This window comes from Planococcus citri, chromosome 5 (genome assembly GCF_950023065.1).
Source record: "Planococcus citri chromosome 5, ihPlaCitr1.1, whole genome shotgun sequence".
NCBI classification, from domain to species: Eukaryota; Metazoa; Arthropoda; class Insecta; order Hemiptera; family Pseudococcidae; genus Planococcus; species Planococcus citri.
Genome location: NC_088681.1, coordinates 16,023,098 through 16,048,438, shown reverse-complemented (window position 1 = coordinate 16,048,438; position 25,341 = coordinate 16,023,098). Strand labels below are relative to the sequence as shown.

Genomic DNA, 25,341 nt, shown 5'->3' with positions numbered 1-25,341 from the left:
GAAGAATCATTTGCTCAGAATTGGTGTTGGAAATTATGTGACGTCATCGGTTCAGCGAACTTCCCAACGAGAGGATGATGGTTGTTGTGATACGTACCTACCTACCTATTTCCTAGAGTAATGAATAATGGATTATCCCTGAATTGATTCGACATTGATGATAATTGTTCTGTGGTCAATATCCTTACTTTCTTACCTGACATTATACGTAGGTACCATATCCAAAATTTTAGGTATGTTTTTGCAGCAATTTATAGCCAGGTATGTTCGGCGACTTGGAATGAAACGAATGGATCAACGAATCACCTGGTTTCATCTCGCTAACCCCGATTTATCATCAAGGTAAAATACCACGCGGGAAGTAACTCCGACTCAAGGACAAACGCGTAAAAAATTTAACCGAAAACTCATAGAATTCGTACTTTACGTTTGAAACCACACCACCGACCCGAGGAAGGTTAATAAAATAAGAAAGATGAGTGCCAAGTTCATTTTTGATTGTTAGCTTGAATCGAAAACAGTGTGTTGGAAATTTAGTATACTTACTTACCTATACGAGTTTATCGATTCTGGTTCTAAGTGTGATAATTTTTGGTGAGTTTTTTTTTTTTTTTTTTCTTTGAAAGGCTGTTTTTTTTTGGTTCAATTTTTTAAAAGTGTTTTTGGTCTTAATATTTTTTTGCTGGTTGAATTTTACTCTGTAACTTGATTGTAATTTTTTTGAAATCTGATTTGTTGATTGTTGAGTGTAAGTGCCATTTTATCGTCAGGTATGAATTATGATAAATTATTTTTTATGTTGATTTTCCATCGTTATAAGTAACCCAATTAATGTGGTAAGCTGAATGAATTTAGGTGAAATGTTGACGTATTTGGGTAACTTTGTATGTTTTATTGACAAGTGTTTTAAGTGTTTCGTTTACTGTCATTTTCGCGTATTTTTTCGTGCATAAAACGATTAATTGTCAAATGTTTAATGTCTACTAATTATCGTTTCGGTTACTCTTTTGAAATTCTCAATACGAAATTGTGAGAAAATAATCTTTGGTTGGGAGTTGACATTTTTTTTCAATGAAAAAATTTAATTTGAAATTTATTTAGAGAAGTTTTATTTCCCTGTATTCTCATGTCTTATGTTAATTCTGTTGATGAAAATTAAATTTGACGCACACTAAAAAAAAAATTAAGAGTTTTCAACATTTTTTGAAATTCATCAAAAATGTTGCAGAAAAGTGCTGTCTAAAATAAGTATTGTAGGATCGATGATAGACAATTTGACAAAATTTAAAGGATTCCCTTTGTGAAGGTTCGAAAACTGGTAGGAAAGGGAATTGGCAGGATACAGTATCTTTTTACAAGTTTTTATCACAATTAGAAATCACTGCAAAATTTTCTGAAAAGGAGAAAATCTGAATGAAATGTTGTAAAATTGCTCGCAAATTTATAAAAGTGCCACTAAACAGTTGAAAATGACTCAAAATTGATAAAACATTGCGAAAGTAGGTATACAAAAATTGTTTAAAGATCATGAAAAAATGTTGAAGAGTTTTGAGCAAAAACAATTGCAAAAATTAACAGAGAACTGCTGAAAATTACAAAAAATTGATCAAGCTGCATCAAAATGAAGTATGATTATTGATTAATTTTGCAATAATTACTCAATAAGTACAATTAAAATTTTCCATAAAAATTGATGAAAGGTAAAAATCGAAAATTTTTCTACAGAATTGCTCAAACATTTGTAAACCTGCAATAATAATAATAATAAAAAAAAAAAAAAAGTTGAAAATAACTAAAGGTTTAAAACTTGATGAAACAACAACTTTCAGAAATTATCAGTAAGAATGCCAAAAATTATAAAAAAATTTATTGAAACTTGGTGAAAAAAACGAAAAATTGATAAATTTGGGGAAAATGTTGCTAAAAATACTTTGATTTAAAATCACCTAAAGATGCCCAAAATTATTTTTAAAAAATGACCAGAAATTATCAAAATGAAACATACTTAAATGTAATTTGCAAAAAATTTTATGAAATTCCATAAAAGTGGTGATGAAAGTAAAAATTTGAAATATCTTTGTAAAATTGCTCATTCAATAGTAATTAAGCCATATTAAACAGTTGAAAATGACCAAAAGTTGATAAAACATTGCAACTAATGACAGGGCCTATTCTAAGGAAAATTTGGAGCTGCGCAAGTGAGGGCAAAAGCTGTGAAAAAATTGATAATTTGAAACGCAAAACATCAATCTTGATGCAGAAAGTCAATTTTCATGGCTTCAAAATTTTTTGTTTTCAGGAAATTAAAACATTTTCAAAAGTATAGGAATGCGAGGGTAAAAGCTCTCGAAAATTAAATTCACAATTCTTCATTTTTTAGTACAAAATTGAGTAAGTACATAGGTACACACATACTTATGTTTTCAAATTATTTACGAATTTTTTACAAAAAATAGCACTTTTTTTTTGGTATTTTAGCAAAAAATTGGGACTTTCTGGTATTCTGGTACATACTTACATAGTTATGACAGGAATGAAGAGACCTTCTTTTCGTAAATTTCAAGTGAAACAGTATTATTTCTAATGTGAGAAGACAATTTTTCTACTCTCCAACTTATAATCAGAGAATACAAAGGGAAAATGATTTGGCCCGAGCGAAGCGAGGGCGAAAACTTTTGAAAATTTTGATTTCAAAGAAGTAAAAATCCATGGTTTTTGGTAATTTTTGATTTTCCGAACTTACACAAATTTTACTTCTCATATTCACTGTCTATCTTTATGACTTTTGTGTTTGTTCAGAATTTTTGGAACTGCGCAAACTAATTCGGAACTACGCACATTTTTTTTGGAACTGCGCAAAATGTGCGGAGCTGCGCCTTAGAATAGGCCCTGACTAATGATAGTAAAAATGACACAAAAACAGAAAAAGTATAATTTTTGCAAAAATTCAGTACCTAAAATTTTATAAAAACTGTGAAATTGCTAAAATTTTCAAATAAAATTGAAATTAAAAAGAAAAATTGAAAAAAAATTGATAAATTGAAAAAAAATTTCATTAAAAGTGATGAAAATCGTTTAAAGGTCATCAAAAATTGGTTAAACAAATACTTAAGCATGGAAAATTTTTAGAGGAACTCTGCAAAAATGCCAAAAAGAGACGATGCAGTGATCGAAAATACATATATTAAAATGTCTTAATGGCTCGAGGTTGAGGATGAGGAAATATAGAAAAAAATCAAGAAAGTTTCTGAAAATTCGTTAAAATTTCATAAAAACATCTCGAAGAATCTAAAATTGTTGAAATATCATAAAATTTGTATGAAACATTGTAAATGAAAACGCAAAAATCAGAAAGTTGTTGAAAATTTAAAAAAATTGATCAAATATTATTAAAATGGAGTCAACTTTTGTAGAAAAGCTCAACGTATCCTACAAATTTTGAAACCACTAAAATTTTCAATTGAATTGAAAAAAAAACTTGTAAAATTGTTCAATTATTTTGTAAGAATGGTACAAAATGACTGAAATTTGATGAAAAGTTACTAAATTGAACAAAAAATTCGCAAAAATACCAAAAAATTAAGATAAAAATGTTAAAAATTTGTTCAAATGTTGTTAAAAGAGTTAAATATGACTAAAGTTTGATGAAACGTTGCAAAATTTGAAATAAAAAATCGCAAAAATGAATTAAAAACAAAAAAAATGGTTGAAAATGACAAAAAATCTGCATCTAAAACATTTTAAATATGAAATGAAATACCTACCGTTAAAACCTGTCAAAGTCGCATAAAAAACAATTACAAACAGTTGAAAATCTGTTAAATATCTAGGTAATAATTTTGACAAAAAAATGACAAAACCACCTTAAGAGTTATAATTCTCTATTTAGCTAACGTTGTTTTCAAAAATTTTTGGGAAAAAGGTGTGTTTACAAAATCACTTTAGAGATGTTGATGTTCTATCCGGCTAAGGTTGTTTTTCAAAAATCACACCACATAGATGTGTGTATCTAAAAAAACCACTTTAGGGGTTATAATTTGCCATTCAAGTAACGTCGTTCTTGAAAACTATGCCACACAAATCGTTGAAAGTAGAGCATTTTGACTATGAAAATTAAGAGAGAATATTTAAAGATGAATTTTTAAAATGATTTCCCAAAAATTTTGCTTTTTATTCTCAGTGAATTTCAATTCAATTATCGAATAACTTTGTAAGGATTTCTGTTGGATTTTTTTTTTTTATTTATTTGATTGATTGAGTATTTACAATTTATTCTTAAATTAATTCAGTCGGGTAGTTATTTTTCCTGATTTTTAAAATTCATATGGTTGGATACTTTCTTAATTTTGGAACAGTCCAATTTGTAGGTAGATTTTCAACCAAAAAAAACACTTAGCAAACGAAAATTACCTTTCCTCCCCCTACAACTGGCCTTCTCCACAACAAAATAGTGGGGTGAGGAGAAGGGGGTTGTCGGAAACTCCATCTTATTTTATCAAAACTAGAGATGATTTCTCAAATTTAATTCCATTTTGGGCTCTTTTCATGGGATTTTTTGAAAACTGGAATATTCACAAAAATTCACTGGAGACTCCAGAACGGCTGGAAACAGCCCCCTTTTACTTCAGCAGATCAAAAAAGGAGGGGGGGTACTAACCGAATTCTCGTTTCTTGCCTCGGATTCGCATTTCAATTTAATTAAATTTTTTTTTTGATAGCAATGTGCCAATTTTGAATTTTTGAAAATAGGTACTCCAAAAGTCGAAAACTGAAATCAATAGATCATTTCTGTTTCATTTCTACGTCAAAGGCCTAAGTATTTGGAAAATTCTCTCAGTTAAAATAGCCATCACCAAGCTGACTTGAACAACCGAAAGACTACGTATCGAGATTAAAAGTATAATTATGTACTTACGAACAAATTAATCAATCAACTACTCGAAAGTGAAAATATTTTGTAGTATTCGTACGAAAGTTGATTCAGTAGAGGCAAAAGAATTTTCACGAACCGAAGACTCGCTGCTATAATTCCAAACTTAGATGATGTGCAAACTATAAAACAGCGCATAATTATTGTTCATTTTCATTTTACATTTTGGCTGCACATTTTTTGACCCTTTGAACCCAGATCGGGTTATTGTCTCTGCAGACAAATTCTGCAAAATTGATAAAAATACTCGTATAAATGTACATCTACATACGTAAGTATTTACCTCTCTATGTACATTTTTTATTAGATCAAATCGTTTGTTTACGTACGAGTATTATATTATTCACGATTACGAAGGCCACTCACTTCTGAAGAAGATTCCTCAGGTATAGTTTTTGAATGAATAGTATACCTAACACATCGCAAAAAGTATCTATTTAATTACACAAATCACACATTATCGTGACCAGCTGGTGCATGTTTTTTATATATATGGTAGGTAATGGCAAATATTAGCCTCAGGTGTTGCGTAATAATTAATTCAGCTAAAACGAAAGCGAAGACAGAGAGAGAAAAAAGCATCTTATGTATAATTCTCGTCATCTTGTAATGCTGATTGTGTTTCGATGTTTTCCGCGATCTTCAACTAAGGTCAATAGTTTTCTGATCAGTGTGGATTTTTTTTTAGCTCAACGCATTCTGACAGAGAAAAGTTGATAAAATATAAAACATTGTGTGTACTAGATCGTCGGTCGTTGCGTTTTTCTTTTTCACCTCCGCTTCTCTTTTAGCAACCTTGACTTTGGTGTTACTTTGATTGTAGGAAGTTTTCAAATACATATGTAAATTTCGACTTAAATTTTCGATTCGAATTTTCTATTCGCTAGACTAAAATAATCGATGTAGTGGTGAGAATAATTATTATAACGGTGTATCCCAGTTTTACAATAGTTTTTTCGCGAAAAGCTCAGTTTTCTCAGTTTTGATTTTTGTTAATTTTTTTGTGCTATTTTCCAAATTTGTTTATGGGAATAAGTGAATTGAATGGTGCGAATTTTAATGTTTTTTACTCTGCTGTTTCGAAAAATCGAGCATTTTTAATCGTCCTTAGCCTAGTTGTTCGTCGTCCAGTGAGAAATCAGCGTCGGTAGTTCAGTACCTAGTTTCTCTTCAAGGAAAAAAAAAAGGTAGAGTAATTTTTTCACATTGCATTTCGATGTAGGTGTAAAATAGGAAGAAAGAGAGTGACAGGGTGAATGTACGAGATACTTGTACAGAGTTGCTCTACCCATGAGGACAAAATGAAGAGTACCTATCTTGAATATGGTTGATGGTCGGTTTAGATTGAAAACAATTGTCCACATTCAACTATATTTTTTTATTTATATTTTAAAAACAGCCAGTGTCCCTGAACTATACCTACTTGTATCTTTGAACTTCCTTTATACGGGCAGGTGATTTCTCTGACGTGGAAAATTTTTTATGGATTTGAAAAAATGGTGTAAATAAGCTGATATTTTTCAGTAAGTGATGGCTGATGGCATATTCAAGTGTTATGGAAATTTTTTGAAAAAACTTTCCTTGAAGTTTGAAATTGATTGAGTTGTGTAGTTCTGTGATTCAAGATTGATCGTTACAGTGATTAAACGAGTTCAAAAAACATTTTATGGCCATTTTGTAATATCAACTTTGTGATAAATCATGAAGAAAATCATCAAACATTTTCAATTACAAGCTGTTTTTCGACAATAAATTTATTTTCGAAAACGGTTTTTCATTTTGTAAAAAATTTTATTTTTAGAATTTTAATATTTTTTCTTAAGTTTTATCAAAATTTGTGGAACTAGATATTTGTTATCAAGTTTTTTTTTTTTTTTTTATGATTATGGCAAATTTATTTCATTTTAAAAAGATTTTTTACATTATTTTTTATTGTTCAGTTTTCGTAATTTATGCCTTCTTGTTCGTAATTTTGCAAGTTTTAATGACAAGGAATCGTCAATCGTTGATACGTTTACTAGTTTTTTGATTTTCTAAAAATAAAAATCCATACGAGGTAATTTACAAATCTAATATTATTTATCGCATCCCTTTAATCATTTCTTTGTGATATTCCTTCATTCGAACGAAATAATTTACCTATGTTAGAATTTTAAATAATATGTACTTTGAGAGGTAGGTCTTCTCACACCTGTTCGAAGTTGTCCAACGTGAAAATTAGAAGTCCCACTGAGCTACTATTGAATTGAATTTTTGGAAAAAGTAATCGAAATGCCATATTACGGATCAAAGAAAAAGAAATTCGAATTCACACCTGTCAAAAAAACTAACAAGGCAACATAGCTGCAGAATGCTGGTAAAAAAACTCCCACTTTTGAGATGTCCTCCTGGAAATGGGCTGAAATGTGGATAAACCCATTGAGCAAATCGAGAATAAGCCACAACCCGATTTTTAGCTGTCTAATTTTATTTTCACTCCTTTTGGAAAAATTTCAAAGTTCTGGAGAAATCGAAAATCGCGCTGGAGGTTCCAGAATTACTTGAAATGGGAAAATTCAAATTGGTGTGTTGGTCTTAGACAAAATACAGTAATTACTTCAAATTTCAAAACTTTCTCTACAAACAGAAAAGTTTGGATTTTTTGAATTTTTTTCCTCATAAAATTCCATTAAAAAATAACGCGTTTGAGATGCCCCCTCCCCCCCAGAAATCAGCTTAAAATGTAGATGAACTCGTTAAATAGGTTGAGAATTGGCCCTACTCCATTTTTTTCAACTGCTCAAATTAATTTCCACATCTTCTGGAGGAATTTTAAAATTCTAGTGAAATCGAAAACTCAGGCTGGAGGCTCCAGAATGACCGAAAATGATGAAATTCCGTTCGCGAGGGAGTTGATATTAATTTCAGGACTCGTTTTCATTATTTTTACAGGTATATTTGGGTGGATCCTGAAAAATTTTTTGGAGAATTTGAACCAAATTTAGTAGACACCTTAATTATGAGATGAAAAAACTTGAAAGTCACTCAGAAAATTTTTTTAGATCTGTAGATGCCCCTGGAGGAGAGATATGATTTCTGAAAGAGGGAGAATTTTTGAAAACTGGGTGGTTTTTTCGCCCTTTCCCCCGCACAACCTGTTTTAGGAAAAATGACTGGGAAATTTTCAAAACATGAATTCACCCAAACATAAGCGATTTGTAAATTTTCAACTGCTCGGTCTTGGATTTAAAATCTCGAATATCATCTTTCGTAACTGGGCCATTTTTCTCAGAACAGGTTGCGTGGGGGTTAGGCCAAAAAAACACCAATTTTTCAAAAGTGCCCCCTCTCTAAAGACCCATATCTCTCCTCCAGGAGCATCCCCGGAGCTAAAAAAATTTCTGAGTGATTTTCAACTCATAGTCAAGATCTCCACTGAATTTGGTCAAAATCCTCCAACATTTTTTTTTTTTTTTTGTAATCTACCCTAATAATAATACTTTTTTTTAAACATACATTCCAAATTTTCAGAAATTTAAAAATCAATTCGGGCAGCTGAAATTTTGGCAATGAGGGTTTCAGACCACGCTCTTTCCAAGAATCGTGGTCTTCTTGCCCATTCAAATTGGAGATGGAAACTTTGAGAGGTCTCATCTAAGGAAATTTCGTTATGTGTTTTTGTGGCTACTGAATTATCATCGCCAAGTTGAATTTCTCCATTTTCAGCCACATATTTTTCTCTTTGGAAAATAACAAAACACCTTAAAAGACCAAAACAATCAATACCACTTTCAAGACAAGAGAATAGGGAATGGGCACTAGGGTGAGTCAGGTTGCATTTTTTTTTTTTTTTTTTTTGAAATATTGGAGTCTTACCCGCTTAAAATGATCATCTTTGGTTCAAATGGAACTCCTTAAATTTTTGTTGAAAAATATTAATATTTAGAGGTGGCGCACAAGCGTTGAATGTTGAGAGCTACTAGCGTGGGCAAGCCCAATACTTCCCACGATGGCGCTGTGGGAAACGCAAAGAAACTTGAGGGGGTTCATTCCGCGCAACTATAGCAAGAGCGGCATCCGGCTGTGAAATTCATTTGAACTCGAATTGTGGAATTTAGAAATCAAAACATTCCATTTTCACTAAGTAACAGCTTTAAAATTAACAATAGTTGTAAAACACCAACTTGAAGTGCTGAATCTTATAAAACAGTCATATTTTCAATGTAAATTTATCCTATACCTACATGAGGGTGGTTCATGTAACATTTTTTTTTTTGAAATCTTAAGGTCTTACCCCCTAATTTTGTTCCTTTTGATGAAAAAATGACACCATAAAAATTTTGTTGAAAAATGATAATATTTAGAGGTCGCGCCAAGTGTTGAATGTTGAGAGCTACAAGCGCGCAAAAGCACAATAGGTACTTCCCACAACAGTGCCGTGGGAAATGCAACGAAGCTTAATGGGGTTGATTCTACGCAACTGTACTGAGAGTGGCATCCCCACTACAACTTATTAAGTGATACCAATTTTTTGGGGTTCTTAAAACAGTTCAGTTTCCAAAGTATTGATTATGATTTTTTGGCTGTAGAATTCATTTGAACCCGAATTGTGGAATTTAGAAATCAAAAAATTCCATTTTTACTAAGTAATAGCTCTTAATTGATAATAGTTGATAAAACGTCAACTAATCAGCTAGAAGTGCTGAATCTCATAAAATATTCATATTTCAACGTAAATTTATCCCATAAATTGTTTCCCTTTGGTTTCAAAGTAGAATAGGATAATACAACCTCAAATTCATACTCATACTTTTTTCTTTACTTTTCAAACCTTTCATATGTTATATTTTCATCTTCAGTGATCTTCAGAATTGAAAAATTGTCGTCGACTCATCATTAATAACATCTTAAAAAGCTCACCAAGGACTAGACTTACTTATCATGCATTGTAGAGGGGATAACGTGTTGTAATCTGCTTCGATCCAACGAGGGGACTCAACGCTGCGTTTCCTGGCACGCAACTGTGGGAAGTTTTTGCTCGACAGTCGACACGCTCATACCTTCTCAACATTTAACTCGCATGCGCAACCTCTAAATATTATTTTTTTAATCTGAAATTTTTTGTCAAGTGTTTTCTGACCAAATGGAACACTTCTAGGGGGTAAGCTCAAAAAATTGAAACAAAATTTTTTCTATTGTTCTTTGAACCACCCTAACCTACATTACCCACATTTTTTTCCTACAGTTGCTGAGAAGAATAGAATATTAGAATAAAGCCTCAAATTCATACTTTTTTCTTTACTTTTCAAATCTTTCATATTTCCACTTTCAGTGAGCTGTGAAATTGAAAAATTGTTATTGAATCTTCATTAATAACATCTTAAAAATCCTACCAAGGACTAGACTTAGTTATGATGCATTGTAGGGGGGGGGGTAACGTTTTGTAAGACTGCTTCAATCCAACAATGGAATGCAATGCTACATTTGCACTGGCTGGCGCGCAACTGTGGGAAGTTTTTGCTTGACATGCTCCTACCTTCTCAACATTCAACTCTTCTGCGCCACCAGTAAATATTATTTTTTTGAGCTGAAATTTTATATGATGTCTTTTCAATCATAAATTAACACTTTTAGGGGGTAAGACTTTGAAAAAGTGAAAAAATTCCCATATAAAGCTGACTCACCCTAATGGGCATGCACACGCAGTGCATCTGAAAAAGCCAAAATCTTTTCTGACCACCTTGAAAAACAATTCAAATCTCATCTACCTGTACATCACCACCAACATATATCTGCTACAGAATGTAACAACACTCAAATACCAAAAATCACAATTGACGAAGTTAGCCGAATTATTGTTAAACAAATTAAAAACAAGAAATCATCTGGATATGACAAAATTGACAGAAAAATCATCGAAGAATTTCCACCTCTGCTGATTTGGTATATTACTCAAATTTTTAACATGATACTTACATCTGGATTCCATCTCAACCAATGGAAGTATGCCAAAGTTATTCTCAATAAGCCAGGAAATCCAGAACATGAAACCTCATCGTACAGACCTATCAGCTTATTGCCAAAACTATCTAAAATCTTTGAAAAACTAACTTTACAAAAGCTATGGCCAATTCTGAAAAATAGAAGGCTGATTCCAAACCACCAATCGGATTTCATTTGAAACACAATACTATTCAGCAAGTACATCGTCTACAAATCTCTCAAAGATAAAAAAAATTTGCTCTGCAGCTTTTCTTGATGCAAGCCAAGCTTTCAATCGCGTATAAAAAATAAATAAATTTTCAGCCGATTTCCAGCCTTCGCCCTTCTAGTAAAATTTCAATCTTCATCATTTCCTTCGAATTCTTTTCCTGCGATTTAGAAAAATAATTAAATAGGGTCACCAAAAATTTAGTTTCTGTCCACTTTCAAGATTGTTGATTAACAACACAAAAATCTACCCCTTCTCCTCCCTTCTCCTCTCAACAGCACATAATATGTGAAAAATGCTACAAAACTGCATAATTATTTTTTTGAATAAAAACAACACATTTATGAATCATAAATTAAGGAGGAAGGAAGTGAGAAAATGAGGAAAATCTTTTTTTGGAGAGAGAGGGGCTAAGCAATCTCTTTTGTTTTCATTTTTCAAAAAAACATGCTAATTTGCCTACACTATTTAGATTTTTCAGTATCTTTTGAATTACTTGAGGCGGAGAATTTTTTTTTTTCTGTAGACCCACAATCCCACAAAAAAATAATCACGATTGAATTTTTATTGATAGATTCATCGTCCATTTTCGAAAAATGATGAAAGATATTTTCAACGAGCAATAGGAAAAGAACGTTTTTTACTTTTTTATCACTCTCATATCAAAAATGGCGATTTCTCAGAAATTGTCATTGAAATTTTGAATTGTAGAATTTATAATGAATGTCAAATTTTCTTCGAAGAATACCCTCGAATTTCTTCCTTTTTCTAGGAAGGATTTATAAATTATCTAGAGAGTGGGAAATTTTAAGATGATCAAATTTGGGGCCTCTACTAGCACTATGAGAGAGACCTAAAATTGAAAAGAATTCACATCGTTGCTGCAATACCATAAAACTGAATGCCCTTTGAAAGCTAGAAGGGGTCTAGATACTTAAAGGGAGCGATAATAATTACAAAGCAAACCCTAAAATTCTTGTAAATCATAAAAACAATGTTGCAAAAAATTGTCGAATCATAAAAATCATGTAGTACACTTTTATACCCATGTTATCATTTTTCGTGAATTATGGAAAGGTCATATTCTATGCATAAAATGCAAAGTAGGCGATATGTTCGATTCCTCGTGCCATGTTTTTAGTTTTTCAGATTGGCCTAATGGTTGTTTCGTAATCGTACGAGTATATGCAAATCTCGATCAACTTGGAAATAAGACTGTTGTTTGCTCGGTGTAAAATACGTACAAATTTTCATAATTTTATACAAATGCTATTCGATTATACTCGTAGTTTTAAAAATTCAGTCATTTTTTTCTGTTCTATCATTCGTTCTTTTTCTCTACCATTCAAACAAGTTCTGTAAAATTGCAATTACCGTAATAGAATTCGAATGTCTTTCTGTTCTTCTTCGAATTTATAAAAATAACTCCTCAAGTCTGTAAGGGTCTGTGCATCTAGGCCTAAGTGTTTTTTATTGTTACACCTGTTTTACCTTGAAGGGTTAAAAACCTAATAGGAAGAGGCGTTTTGACGACAAATTAGATTTTTTTTGCGTTCATCTCTGGTTATACGTGTTACTTGCCTTGATTCGAATACGACCTAAAGTAAGAATAATGCATGTTTCTGATTGTAATGAATGTGATGATATTCCTAAACGCCTTCAAAAAGCGTATACAGGTGGCTTTTCTTACTCGTCGGTATGAAGTGATTATCTGTCGACAATTCGAAGGCGTTGATTGACACCAGGTCCAAGGGCCACCTCATTTTTACTCAAATCAAAAATTTTGTCCATAATTTAATTATGTATAAAGCTGATGTCAGTTAAATGTAATTACTTGTAACAGGCGTCATTTTTTTGCGGTGGGTAGGAGGAGACTGAAGTATATTCTTGTCCTTTTATTATACAGCCCTAAAAACTCTATATAAATATTCATTTCAACTCTGAAGCTGACTTATTGTATACTTATCTCAACCTTATAGGTGCACGATACCAACGTAATGTAAGCCTTTCAATTTACAAACGATAAAATTTCATTCAATTGGGTATTGGACCAGCGCGTGTTATTCAAAGAAAATTCAAATGTTTTCCAAAATCATAGAAATATACGACGAAGTCGAAAGACTCGGAGGTAAGTAAATCAAATTCAGATTATCAGCTCAGCTCAGCTCATAATCTGAGCAGTGTAACTACATATTTTTAAAAATATAATGATCACTAATATTCGATTGTATTTTTACAGATCCGAAAGTAAAAACATGGTTCCTAATGAATTCTATGTGGTTTCCTATCACAATCATATTCGCATACCTGTACTTTATTCTTATACTGGGGCCAAGGCTGATGAAAAATCGTAAAGCTTTCGATATCAATAAAGTCATTATTATTTACAATATAGCTCAAGTCATATTTAACCTGTATTTGTTTAAATTGGTGAGTAATAAGGACTCATTTTCTCGATTCTTTTGCCAAAATTACAGCAATTTTTCATATTTTAATTTGTGTTTTCGATATTACAGTCGACTGATTATGCCCTGCGAAATATCCATTCTTTTAGATGCTTCAGAGTCTACAGTGCAGATACGGAAAATGGTCATCTTGTGAGTATCTCTGTCTGTTCATTTCATCGCATTTTTGTACATTTATGCGTTTGTTTTGTTGATGTGGTCATTCCGATCAAAAACTATCAAATTCGGAGTTTTTTTACTTTTTTAAAAAAATTTTCGTTGTTTTAGGCATTGGTGCTCATTTTCAAAAAAGATCTACCATAATTTGAAATTTTGGGAAATTGGTAATAAAAATTTTTGAGGTTGCTCTGAAAAAGTTAATATGGTTCAAAAAAAATTAAATAAAATAAAAATGAGAAATAGTATTTGGAATCTTCTTGAGATGCACTTGGGGAAGGGGGGAAGGGATTGAATCGAGAAAATCAATTCGAAATTTGAAATTAGCATCTCTTGAAACTCCAGAAAACTTTAGGTTTAATCAATATGTTGATTTTAAAAGGCGTTGATTCTGACTTCAGAAATTTGTTCGACCTCAAATCGAAAATTGTTAGCATTATTCAATATTTTGGGTCCAAGTTCTCCGATGAGAGGCTCAATTTCGATTTTTTCGTATGGAAAGAATTTTAAAATGAAAATCAGCGCGTCCGAAAACCTGTTCTTGATTCTTTTTAGAAAATTTTAACGTGAATTTTCCTATTTTTACAAATTTGTGTGGTCATTGTGAGGTTTGAGGGGCTATTATCAAAAAAAAAAAAATGAGCTGTAATTCGGAATCAACAATACCTTAAGTCACACCAATTTGGCAATTTTTTTGAAAATTAGGGCTATAATGAAGTGACTAGAAGCAGTGTGACGAAAAAATGAGTTGAAATTTGAAATCAGTGTTATTAAAAGCATGACAAACATGCCAATGTAATTTTGATTTTTTTTTTAAATTTTGATCAAATTTGGAAGATGAGGAGGAGAGTAAAGTGAACTAGATTGAAAATTGGGAGGAAATGGCTTTAGAATAAGTTGACCTTCAAGTTTTGTGTACTTCTTGAGTCTTTCACCAAATTGTATGCTGCATTGCTGCATTTTTCTCACTAGGGAGGAATTATACAAAATGCAAGGAAAATTTGTGAACAGGACGCAGTCAAATGGAAAAAATATGTCAAAATATCACCACCAAAAACTTTAGGTGATGATGTACATTTTTCGAATCTAAGTGAATTTTGGGCCAAAAATGAAGAAAAAAAGTTACCAAATTGACCTAGAAAGCTGAAATTTGGTGTATACGGCAATTTGATCCTTTAAACCGATTGGAAACAGGTTTGAATCGATTGAAAACCGGTTTGAACTGATTGGAAACCGGTTTGATACCGATTGGAAACCTGTTTCAACCGATTGGAAACCGGTTTCAACCGATTGGAAACCTGTTTTAACCAGTTGGAAACAGATTTGAACGGATTAGAAACCGGTTTGAACCAATTTCAAGCACTTCCAAAGGCTCCAGCAGATTTTTGAAAATTGAAATTTTCACAAAATCTTACCGAGTAAATGAAGTAGAAAATCGAATATTTACTTCATAGCCTAATTTCAACATCCTGAGTGAGTTGGAAATGATTTCAAGACATTTTGGAGTCACCATTCATTATTTTAGAAATTGCAGATTCTCAAAAATAGCAACAAAAAACCGTCCGAATTGACTTCTTTAGCAAGTATGCTCTCGATTGGTGCTTTTTAGTGACCCACTCGACCGATTACTCAACACTTTTTCAAGATCGGTAGCTGCCAGCTCAAAACTGTTTTCCTCCAGCAATGTCAAAAATTCACTCTTCCCCTACGCGTTTGACAAAAAAAACAACTTGAATCTACTATATTTTATATATTTTAAATTTTTATAGTCGATTGCAGAATGATGGTTCTAAGCCGTTTTGGACCTTCTGTGACTTTTTGGAAATTCCAGTTTTCCAACAAAAAAAAACTTAAAGCCTGCCAAAACGGTTAAAAACCTCCAAAAAGTGTAAAAAAATTAGAATTTCACGTAATTGAGAAAAACAGCAGAAATTGTTGATCTCCTCGAATCGATTAGAAACGGTTTCCAGCCATTTGAGCGCTTCTGGAGCCTCTAGCAAATTTTTGGTGGATGAAAATTTCCACAAAATTTTACCCAATGAAATGTGGAAAGCTTAAATTTAATCCATAGAATGTACTTAGCTACTTACAGGCAGATTTTAGGACCTAATTTCGGAAATCTATAGATTTAGAAATGTCGCTGGAGGCTCCAGAACGGCTCCAGTCGGTTCCAAATGCCAAAAATAGATAGACAAACCTTCTAACCCGAATGAAAAATTTTTTAAAAATGTTAATTTCCAAAAACCTACTGGAAGACTCCAGAACTCCTTCAAACGACTCAAAACTGTTTCCAATCGTTTGGCGGGGATCGAAAATAGGGCATGTGTGAAATATCATATCAACTTTTTAGCTCGGTTGAATGACACTTTGATTTTTTTGTTTTTTTTTAAGACCCTTTGATTTTTTTTTCAACCCTTCAAAGTTCCAAAAATGAGCTTTAGCTCTAAAATTTTACTTTTGAAAAATATTTTATTGCAGAAAAAAAAGATCTGAAAACATTTTACTCAAGTTTTTTCCCCGTAAATTTTATCATTTTTAAACAATTTTTGGAATCAAAAAAAATGTATAAGGATGTAACAAAAGTGAAAAATTTTCGAAATTGAAGCAGCTGCGAAAAAACACAATCTCAGACTTAATTGTCAAAATTTTCAGACTGAAAGGAATCAATAAGTTAATAACCTAACATTTATTTTTAAAAAAGCTACATAAATTCACAATCCATCTTATTCATGATTTTCTACCGGATTCACTTGACTCGAATTTTTTTTGGTCTGTTCACAAAAAAATCTAACATTTTATCAAAAATTCATCAACAAGACCAATTTTTTAAAAATTTAATTTCACTAAAAAATTCAAGCATACTTCATCTTTTGTGAAAAATTCATAATTGGATTAAATTGAAAATGAAAAGTTGAAAGTTTCACAATCTAGTTTCGATATCCCAGGTAGATTATTGATTGATGGTTTCAGATGGTTCTGAACCTTCCATCAGGTTATTAAATTTTCCAGATCTGCAAAAATGCTTCCAGAATATGAATTAGAAATCGATGAAAATGGATTTTGAATTTGAATTGTTGTATGTATTTAAATTATTCGAAGGGGTCAGAAAACGGTCAATCTGGGAGTCGAATTTTATTTAAATCTTCTTTACAGAATTTTTATTTCATCACTTAATTTTTTCTATTTTTATTATTTTTTTTTCAACTTTAGAAAACCAGAAATCTACTCGAGTCTCCAGATAAAATTTCAGATTTTCACCCCAATTAGATAAAATTTTGATTTTTTGGATGGAAATATACCAACAAACTGAAAAATGTTCGGGTATTTTTTGGAGTTTTTTTTTTGTGTAACCTCAGAAATTTTCTGTCGATTGAGAACCTCCTTTGTGAGGAAGTTTACATTGAGTTGGAAGTTTGCCTTGAAAAATTCAAGTTTTCTTGTTCTAAAGGAACCCATGTGTTATTTTGAGAAAAATATATTTCAAATCAATTCGAGAGTTAGGGAGGGAGGGAGGGAGCGAGTGAGGGAGTCGAAAATAGGGAAAGTACATAACGAATTTCAGCTTTCCAGGTTAATTTGATGAAATTTTGATTTCTTTCTCCATTTTCGACGTAAATTCAATTTTCAAAAATTCATCATAAAATGCACTTCAGTCTCTAAAATTCTGGCTGCAAGAGCAGGTGAAATTTTTGCATTTTTTCCCCCATAAAGCTTTGTCCGATTCAAAGTTTTTCTGCCAATAATGATGCATTTCTTGTGAGTTTACTTCTGGCAAGTAAAGCACATTAGCTTATAGATCACATATGACACGTTAAGTTGAAATCATGGTGGCCACCCGGGTGCAAAAATGCTGTTGCTCTGCGTTATCAATACTTAAACATAATCTAAGCATTATAAAATCGACATTAATATGCTTATGGTTATGTACGAATAATTCGTCCGCATCGTCCAAATGGTATACTCGGGCATGTTTTACCTTCCGCCGACCAAAAAAAAAAAGACATATTTGGAACAAATTCGTGGTTAAATTTGAAAGACTTGACCCCCTTCACAGGAGCGTAACGCTTATGGAAATATACCTACACTATATGGATGACTATAATCGATCATATTCATACGTACAGATATATCACACTCACCTAATTCTCTCGTATATGTTTTTTTTTTTCATCTTCTTCATCTTCTCTTCTTTCACAGGCACGAGTAGCGAACTGGTTGTTTACGTTAAATAAATTAATGGACCTCCTAGACACGGTAAGTTAAATTAGCCAGTCTGCTAAACAGAATCTATAAATCACGTCGATCATTCTCGACGTCGATTCGAATCTATCAAATTGGCGAGTTTTTTTTTCTGCGACGGCGGCGGCCGGCGACTTCAATCGGTCTGCGTTGTTTTTTGATTAATCGTCTTAAATTATTATTGTAGTATTTGTATTAATTTCTTTCTCTTTTTGTATAGATATTTTTCGTAATGAAGAAGAAACAGTCTCACGTATCGTTTTTACACGTTTACCATCATGTTTTAACGTTTACCGGATGCTGGGCTATGTCTAAGTATTTACCAGGTAAGTAATTAATACCGTACGAAGGTACATTACGAGATATATGACTTGATTACGGCGGTGTCGATGAGCTGATACGTACTTACTTGTATGTTCTTGTATTTAGGTGGCCAACTAGTTGTACTGGGAGTTTTGAATTCGTTTGTGCATTGTGTCATGTACTCGTACTATTTGCTCTCGTTGATGGACCGATTCAAGAAAATAAGCAGTTTTATCAAGAAACATATTACTCAGATGCAAATTGTAAGTATGTCGTTAAAAGGTGGAAATTGTACAATTTGCCATCGAAATGATGATTTGAAAATTGTTTCAAACTATGTTACATGCGTTCCATTTTATATACAAAATAATTTAAAAACATATTTTAAAACCGACCTCCAGAAAGGAGTGGGGTTGCAGATTGGAACCTAAAATTTTGAAAAATTCAATACGGGGTCAAAATCTGGATTTTCTGAAGAGCTCAGTTTTAATTCTGGGGTCAAGCGATTTTCAGAATCAGAAATGGTGACCTCAAAAATCTATTATTCGATACCCGATCACTTTTTTCCATGGTTTTAAATTTCGCTCATTACCCTCCTCCTGTTTTGGGTATCAATTTTTCGAAAATTCGGGTTCAAAAAAAGAAAAATGCTTCAATTTCAATTTGGCTCACTGTGAATCAACCTCTCCTTGAAAATTTGGAGCAAAATTGAAAAAAAAAACCTAAATCGTGCAATATATCAAACAATGTGATTTTCAAGGGTAGGTACCATGAATTTTGACCTCAAATCATGAAAAATGTGACACTTCTTTCAAAACTTTTCTAAGGGCGAAAATCTGATTTTGTGGATTCATTTTCAAAAAATTAGGTGGACAATCCAGTTTCCTCACAGACCTGAGAAAACAAATAAAAACTATAATACTTTCAAGTGCTGAATTCAATTTTTTTATGCTTGAAGATTTTTTTGAAAATTTTAATTTGATCAATTTCTTATTGAGAAAGTAAAAATTTGATCGAAGTGAGATAGAGAGCTAAAATTTGGTGTAGTCCATTTCCAAATTTTGTGCTTCGAAATTAATTGATGAAGTTTTGAAACTGTTCTGAAGCCTCCATCAAATTTTTCAATTTTTTTCATCTTTTTAAAGAAAAAAAAGGAGAATCGTATTTTGAAAAATTGCTTCTAAATTAATTAAACGGATAATGAGAATGGTTAATCTAAATTTGTGAGGTGCTAAACATACCTGTTTGAGTCCTTTTTGGCTGAGTTCGAAAAAAAAACATTTTTTGGTCAAAATGAAAAAAATGAAAATTTACCACTTTCATCACTTTTTTTCTAATAAAAATACAAAAAATGAATGAAAAATTTGAGCAAAAAAACGAGTTATTATGAAAAATCATGTTTTAAACAGCGTTTTTAGTGTGCGTAGCACACTATTGGTTTCGCTTTGAGAAATGAAATTTTATTGGAACTGAATGTTCTCTTAAGCTATCCAACCGTTTTTTGTACCTATTGGACACCATTTGAGAATCATTAAGGCGGAGGGAATAGATTAATTTTCATTCAATTCGGATGGGTAATTGCTGAGTAATTGCAATTTTAGTTCATTATTTTAATGCATTAAATCCTAAAAAAGGGAAAAGGGGACTTGTAGAACACCTGCCGCTCATTGTACCCTGCTATACCCCCAGTCTATTCCATCACCAGCTGTGTTTCATTGTACCCTGTTACACCCCCGGTCTGTTAGCTGTAAATTCCAAGTGGGAGTGGTTTGGTGGGGCGGTTACCAAACAAATATATTATTTTAATGCCCCTACCTTCGTAGTGAATAGGTGGCTGAGTGGATAGGGCATGTAGGTAGGAATAGGAAATTTAGGGACCCAGGTTCGAATCCCCGTGAGGTAAGTAGGTAGGTGACAGATTTTTCGTAGGAAAATTGGATAGGTAAATGCTTTGGAGTTACTACCTATAAATGTAGTACATGAAAATGGGGCAAAAATAATGCTGAAATTGAGTTATGAATTATAATATCATTTGCTAAATAATGCTGAAATTGAGTTATGAATTATGATATTATCATTTGCTAACTAAAAATTCATTTCATTAATTTTTTGTCTACCTATAACCATAAGTATAAAGTAAGAATTACTTGACATGAATAATTTTTAACTTTTTACTTATAATTTAAAAATTACTTAAAAATGAGAAATTAAACTAATTTTTGTACAATTGAAACATGTAATTTTTATTATCATGATTTAGTAAAAATTATTAAAACAAAATGATTTTTACTATTGGTACCTATAGCAAAATTTATTAAAATGATAAGTTTTACTATACGATTACAGTAAACATTATTGAATGGGATCTGGTACTTAATTGTGAGTATTTAGTTAAATTTTTTTGTAAAAATTACCCATATTTTTTTCGTGTAATAGGCAATGCAAATTCTTAACATAGGTATTTTATAAGATTTAATTCTTAATTTAGAATAAAAAGCAAGTTCTGAAAATTGGTTTGAAAATTTATAAATTTGAAGACAATAGAAATTCTAAAAAAAATAATATGAAAATTTGTATGTATTTAGAGACGCTGAGAATTCCAAAAATTGATTAAAAGTTCTGTAAGTTGCAGATAATGTGAACTTGAAAATTATATGAAATAAGTATTGTAATATTTATGAAGAAGATGAGAATTCTGAAAAATTGGAGGCAATGTGAATTCCAAAAATTGAGTAAAGGTTTTACAATTTGTGGACAATATGAACTTGAAAATTGAATTTGAAATTTTTTAATTTAAAGACAATAAGAATTTTGAAAAATTATTCAAAATTTGACTATTTAGAGGCAATGTGAATTCTAAAAATTGATTGCAAATTTCCTAACTCAGCTGCAATACAAAATTCTTAAAATTTATTGAAAACTTTATGAAATTGTAGCGATGGGGAATTCGGGAAATCGATTTGAAATTTTGTAAATTTTAAAACAATGCAAACTATGAAAAACAACTAGAAATTTCTTAATTTAGAAGCAATACAAGCTTATAAATTATTCTGAAATACCTATTGTAATTTGGAAAATATGAAAACACTGAAAAACAATTATTATTTTGAAGCAGTGAGAGTTTCAAAAATTCTCATCACTGTGACATGGTTGATTCACTTATGCACTACCTAGATGTAATAACGGTTATAGCTGTAGAAAAGGCAGCTAGCTACGCACACTTTGCAGCTAAGCTTTGCTTAGCTGTCTAGTTTAGACTTTTTTGTTGCTTAAAACTCAACCAATTTTTTTTGTTCTAAACGCTTTTTTAAACAGTTTCAAACATCGCTTTGTTTGAACGTCCGAACTTTGCTTTCTGGAGTTTTTGTACATACAACATAAAAATTTCATGAATTAGGTAGGATAGAATAAGGATTCAGAACAGTTTGAAATAGGTCAAAAATGGGACATAGACTAAATTTCAGCTTTCTGTTTTAATTTGATTTTATTGTGATTTTTTTAAATGTAAAATGACCTTTAGATTTTTGAAAATTTACTATGAATCGAAGAATGAAATGAGACATGTAAAATTTTGTTTGAGAATGTATTTTTGGTTCCTCAGTTTCCTCCTTTTTTTTCCTACTTAAAATCTCAATTGACGGAAAAATTCTTAAACCAGACATAAAGAGTATAAAAAATACACCAGGAAACAAAATTTTAGGTGCTTCAACCCCTTAAATTGATTGGAAACGGTTTCGAATTGTTTTGAGCAGTTCTGGAGCCTCCAGCAGATTTTTAAAATTCAAAATTTTACCCATAATGAAACGACCTTCCTGACTTATTACACAACATTTTTTTCAAAATCGATTTTTTCAACTTCAAAATATTAATTTTTTCAGCAAATTCCTAAGATTGAAAATTTGAAAAATACGTACGTTCGAATGTTCGAAATACCGGAAACCAATTTCAGAAAATTGACATGTAATTAGTCAAATGAATCATTAACCAAACTCTATAATCGCTTTTTTACGTGCTAAATATAATTTAGAGGGTTTTTATGATATTTTTTGAAAATCTGGAATTCGCAAAGTATGGCTGGAAGCTTCAAAACGATCCGAAGCCACTTCAAATTTACTCAGCATACTGAAGTTTGGGTATAGAGAAAATTTTAGCTTTTCAACTTCATGGGATACAATTTTGTGAAAATTTCAACTTTCAAAAAACTGCAGCTGGAGGCTCCAGAACTGCCCAAAACGGTTCTAATCCGTTTCAAATCAATTCAAAATGTCAAAATTTCAGCTTTCTAGATTGATTTGATGATATTTTGATTTTCTTTTCATTTTTTGACCCTATGATTTTCAAAAAACAACTAAAAATCCAAAAATTCACTCTGGACTTTGAAATTTAGGAATTTTTTACCATCAACTTTAATGTATTTTCAAACAATAGGTACCTATTCTAACTGAGTCCAAAATTCAAAAAAAAAAAAATGCACAAAAAAATGAAAAAATGAATGAGCAGGGGAAGAGAATGGTAAGACTAGAGCGGGATAGAAGCTTTTGCTTTTTGCTTCTCTCAGAAAATGCGAGCAAGAAGAAGACTAAGTCGATGATTCGCAGTTCATTTTCAATAATTAATTATGTAGAGAAAATTGTGACTTTCCAACTTCATTTGGCAAAGTTTTGTGGGATTATCGACTTTCGAAAATTTGCTGGAATCATTCAGAACTGTTTAAAAAAAAAAACAAAAACGATTCCAATCCGGTTTCAGTCGATTTGTGAGGTCAAAAATAGAGCACATGATACATTTAGCTTTCCAGGTCAATTTGGTAAAATTTTAAGCTTTTCCTGTTTTTGGGCGAAATTCGATTTTTCAAAAATTCATCAAAAATCAAAAAATGCTCTTCAGTTCCAAAATTTTAGCTGGTGATATATTTTTGCAAGCTCTCGATTTAGTTGTGTCTGGTTCAAAAAAATGTCTACCACTTTGGGATTCCTCACTTGGTAGGTATAGGACAATTTTTGGAATTTTATTTGTGGGTCATTCCACATCAATTCAACCAAGAATTGGTAGGGGGGGGGGGGGTCGGCGATTTTTTTGGAATTTTTCCTGTGGAAAGACTTTTCGAAGAGATGATCAATGGCGCAAATCGCAGCCCTCTAGCCCTTTTTTAAAGGCTGCTAGGGGGTGTCAAAGTTTTCAGTGAGCTTAAAATATCATCCATTTCAGAAGTGGATTACTCGATAACCGCCTTACCTACCAAAATGGAACTTTTTCCAATAGTTAGAGGTTTTGAAAGGCTTTTTGGTGATATCATGAAAATCAGTGTTGCCACTTTTTTTCGCACGAAAAATGAGCTCGAAAAGTTTCAAAACGTAGTTCTCATATCGTTCCGACTCTCAAAAATCCTGAAAAAAATATATCATGGACAACTTTTCATGCTGAACAACATTATTAAAAAATTGGGATGGTGGTATTTCGAAAAGTCGGTTCAAAAAAATTGAAAGTTTGCAAAAAAAAATGCAATTTTTTCATTTAAAACATAAAAAAAAGTTTTGATTGGTGAAGTTGGCCCGTTTGACCCCTATTTTTACATATCCGTTGAAAAAATTGAAAACTCCCTTTCACTCAATGAAAATAAACTCATCACAAAAAAAAATCAAAATTCGAAAAAAATCAATTTTCTTTTCCAAACATTAAAAAAAGTTTCAATTTATTCAGTCGTCTTATTTTGACCTTTTTCTGACGTATTTCTTAAAAAATTGATAAAAATTACTCTCATAGCAAAAAAATTAAATTCGTTTCTTTTTTGAATTTTTTCGAATTTTGATTTTTTTGTGAATTGTGATGAGTTCAGTTTCATCGAGTGAAAAATATATTTCATATTTCACGTGATTTTCTACCCTAACAAGTCTTCCTCTCGGACCTACTCACCCTCTTGATTTAAATTTTATACATAAAAAATTATACATTCTCAATCAACACATTTTTTTCAAATTTTTACAGATCCAATTCCTTCTCGCCGCATGCCACGCGGTCTACGGCATAACAGATCCGACATGCGACTACCCTAAATCTCTGCTGTATTTCGGTCTCACTCAAGCTTTCATGCTGACCGCTTTGTTCCTCAACTTCTATCGAAAAGCTTACTTTAATAAGAAATCTCACAACAACAAGACAGACCACCAACTTCATAATGGAAATGGAAGCCTACGAAACGGACTGACGAAAAAAATACACTGACTCATCACCACAATAAGAGATATTCTACCTCATGTACTCACCGTACTATGTATTTTTGTACTTTGTAGACAATATTAACTCGAATGTAAAAATTTTTTTTTGTAATAAATTTGTATAGTAATACGACGAGGAACGGATTTACTCCGCGAAACCGAAACAAGAACGCGTGTCAGGCGATCAGATGATGAGAGGAGGGTGATGGTACACGAAGCCATGACCTATCTCTATACGTACATAGTTCGCAGATCTATAATATCGACGTCTTTGTATCCGCGTTTTACGATAAATCACCATCGCGATATTGTCGAGAAAAGTTAGGTTGCACGTGACAGGAAGTTATTGTGACAAACCAGATACCAGGACTTGTCGTTATTATCGCGAATTGCTATTGCTGTCCCCTGTCCGGTTCAAATCTTCTGTACACTAAAAATACATATATGTACCTATCTGACGATGCTGAGCGACTTGTGACGTCATCTTATAAGCGTGTCCCACATGACGATTGACGATGCGTGATGCAACGTGTACTTGCAAATTTCGTCACCTACGAGCTTGAAAAAGTACCAGTATCACTTTCTAAATGCGTTTTAAAATGTATGCGTTTAATAATATAAGATGCTGCTAAGTGTATTATATAAAAATACGAGTAGTTGGTATAGGTACTTGACCATTTCATCCATTCAAAAAGTATTCGAGTGTAAAGTGGACAGTGGACGACGATGCTCCGGGTTCGCGGTATCTTGTTTCTCTTTTCCTCTTCTTATAATAGGTAGAGTACTCCGAACCCGAAGAGAGACCAGCTAGCTCATTCATCGTTTTCCAATCAACGATCGCGA

At 32.0% G+C, this 25,341-nt stretch overlaps 1 protein-coding gene across 6 annotated transcripts; it reads left to right on the top strand.

The window, feature by feature from the left end:
- Positions 1-265: 265 nt before the first annotated feature.
- On the top strand, positions 266-24,628 carry LOC135849172 (very long chain fatty acid elongase 7-like). Of its 6 annotated transcripts, none has more exons than XM_065369457.1 (8): positions 266-594; positions 13,100-13,248; positions 13,360-13,550; positions 13,637-13,717; positions 17,939-17,995; positions 18,201-18,306; positions 18,410-18,546; positions 24,269-24,628. In XM_065369457.1, the coding sequence occupies exons 2-8, from the start codon at positions 13,200-13,202 to the stop codon at positions 24,503-24,505; spliced, it is 858 nt and encodes a 285-aa protein (XP_065225529.1). In that variant the 5' UTR covers positions 266-594; positions 13,100-13,199; the 3' UTR covers positions 24,506-24,628. The 6 variants fall into 6 exon arrangements, with proteins under 6 accessions (XP_065225529.1, XP_065225528.1, XP_065225532.1 ...); XM_065369456.1 differs by lacking the exon at positions 266-594 and adding an exon at positions 624-770; XM_065369460.1 differs by lacking the exon at positions 266-594 and adding an exon at positions 625-748.
- Positions 24,629-25,341: the final 713 nt, after the last annotated feature.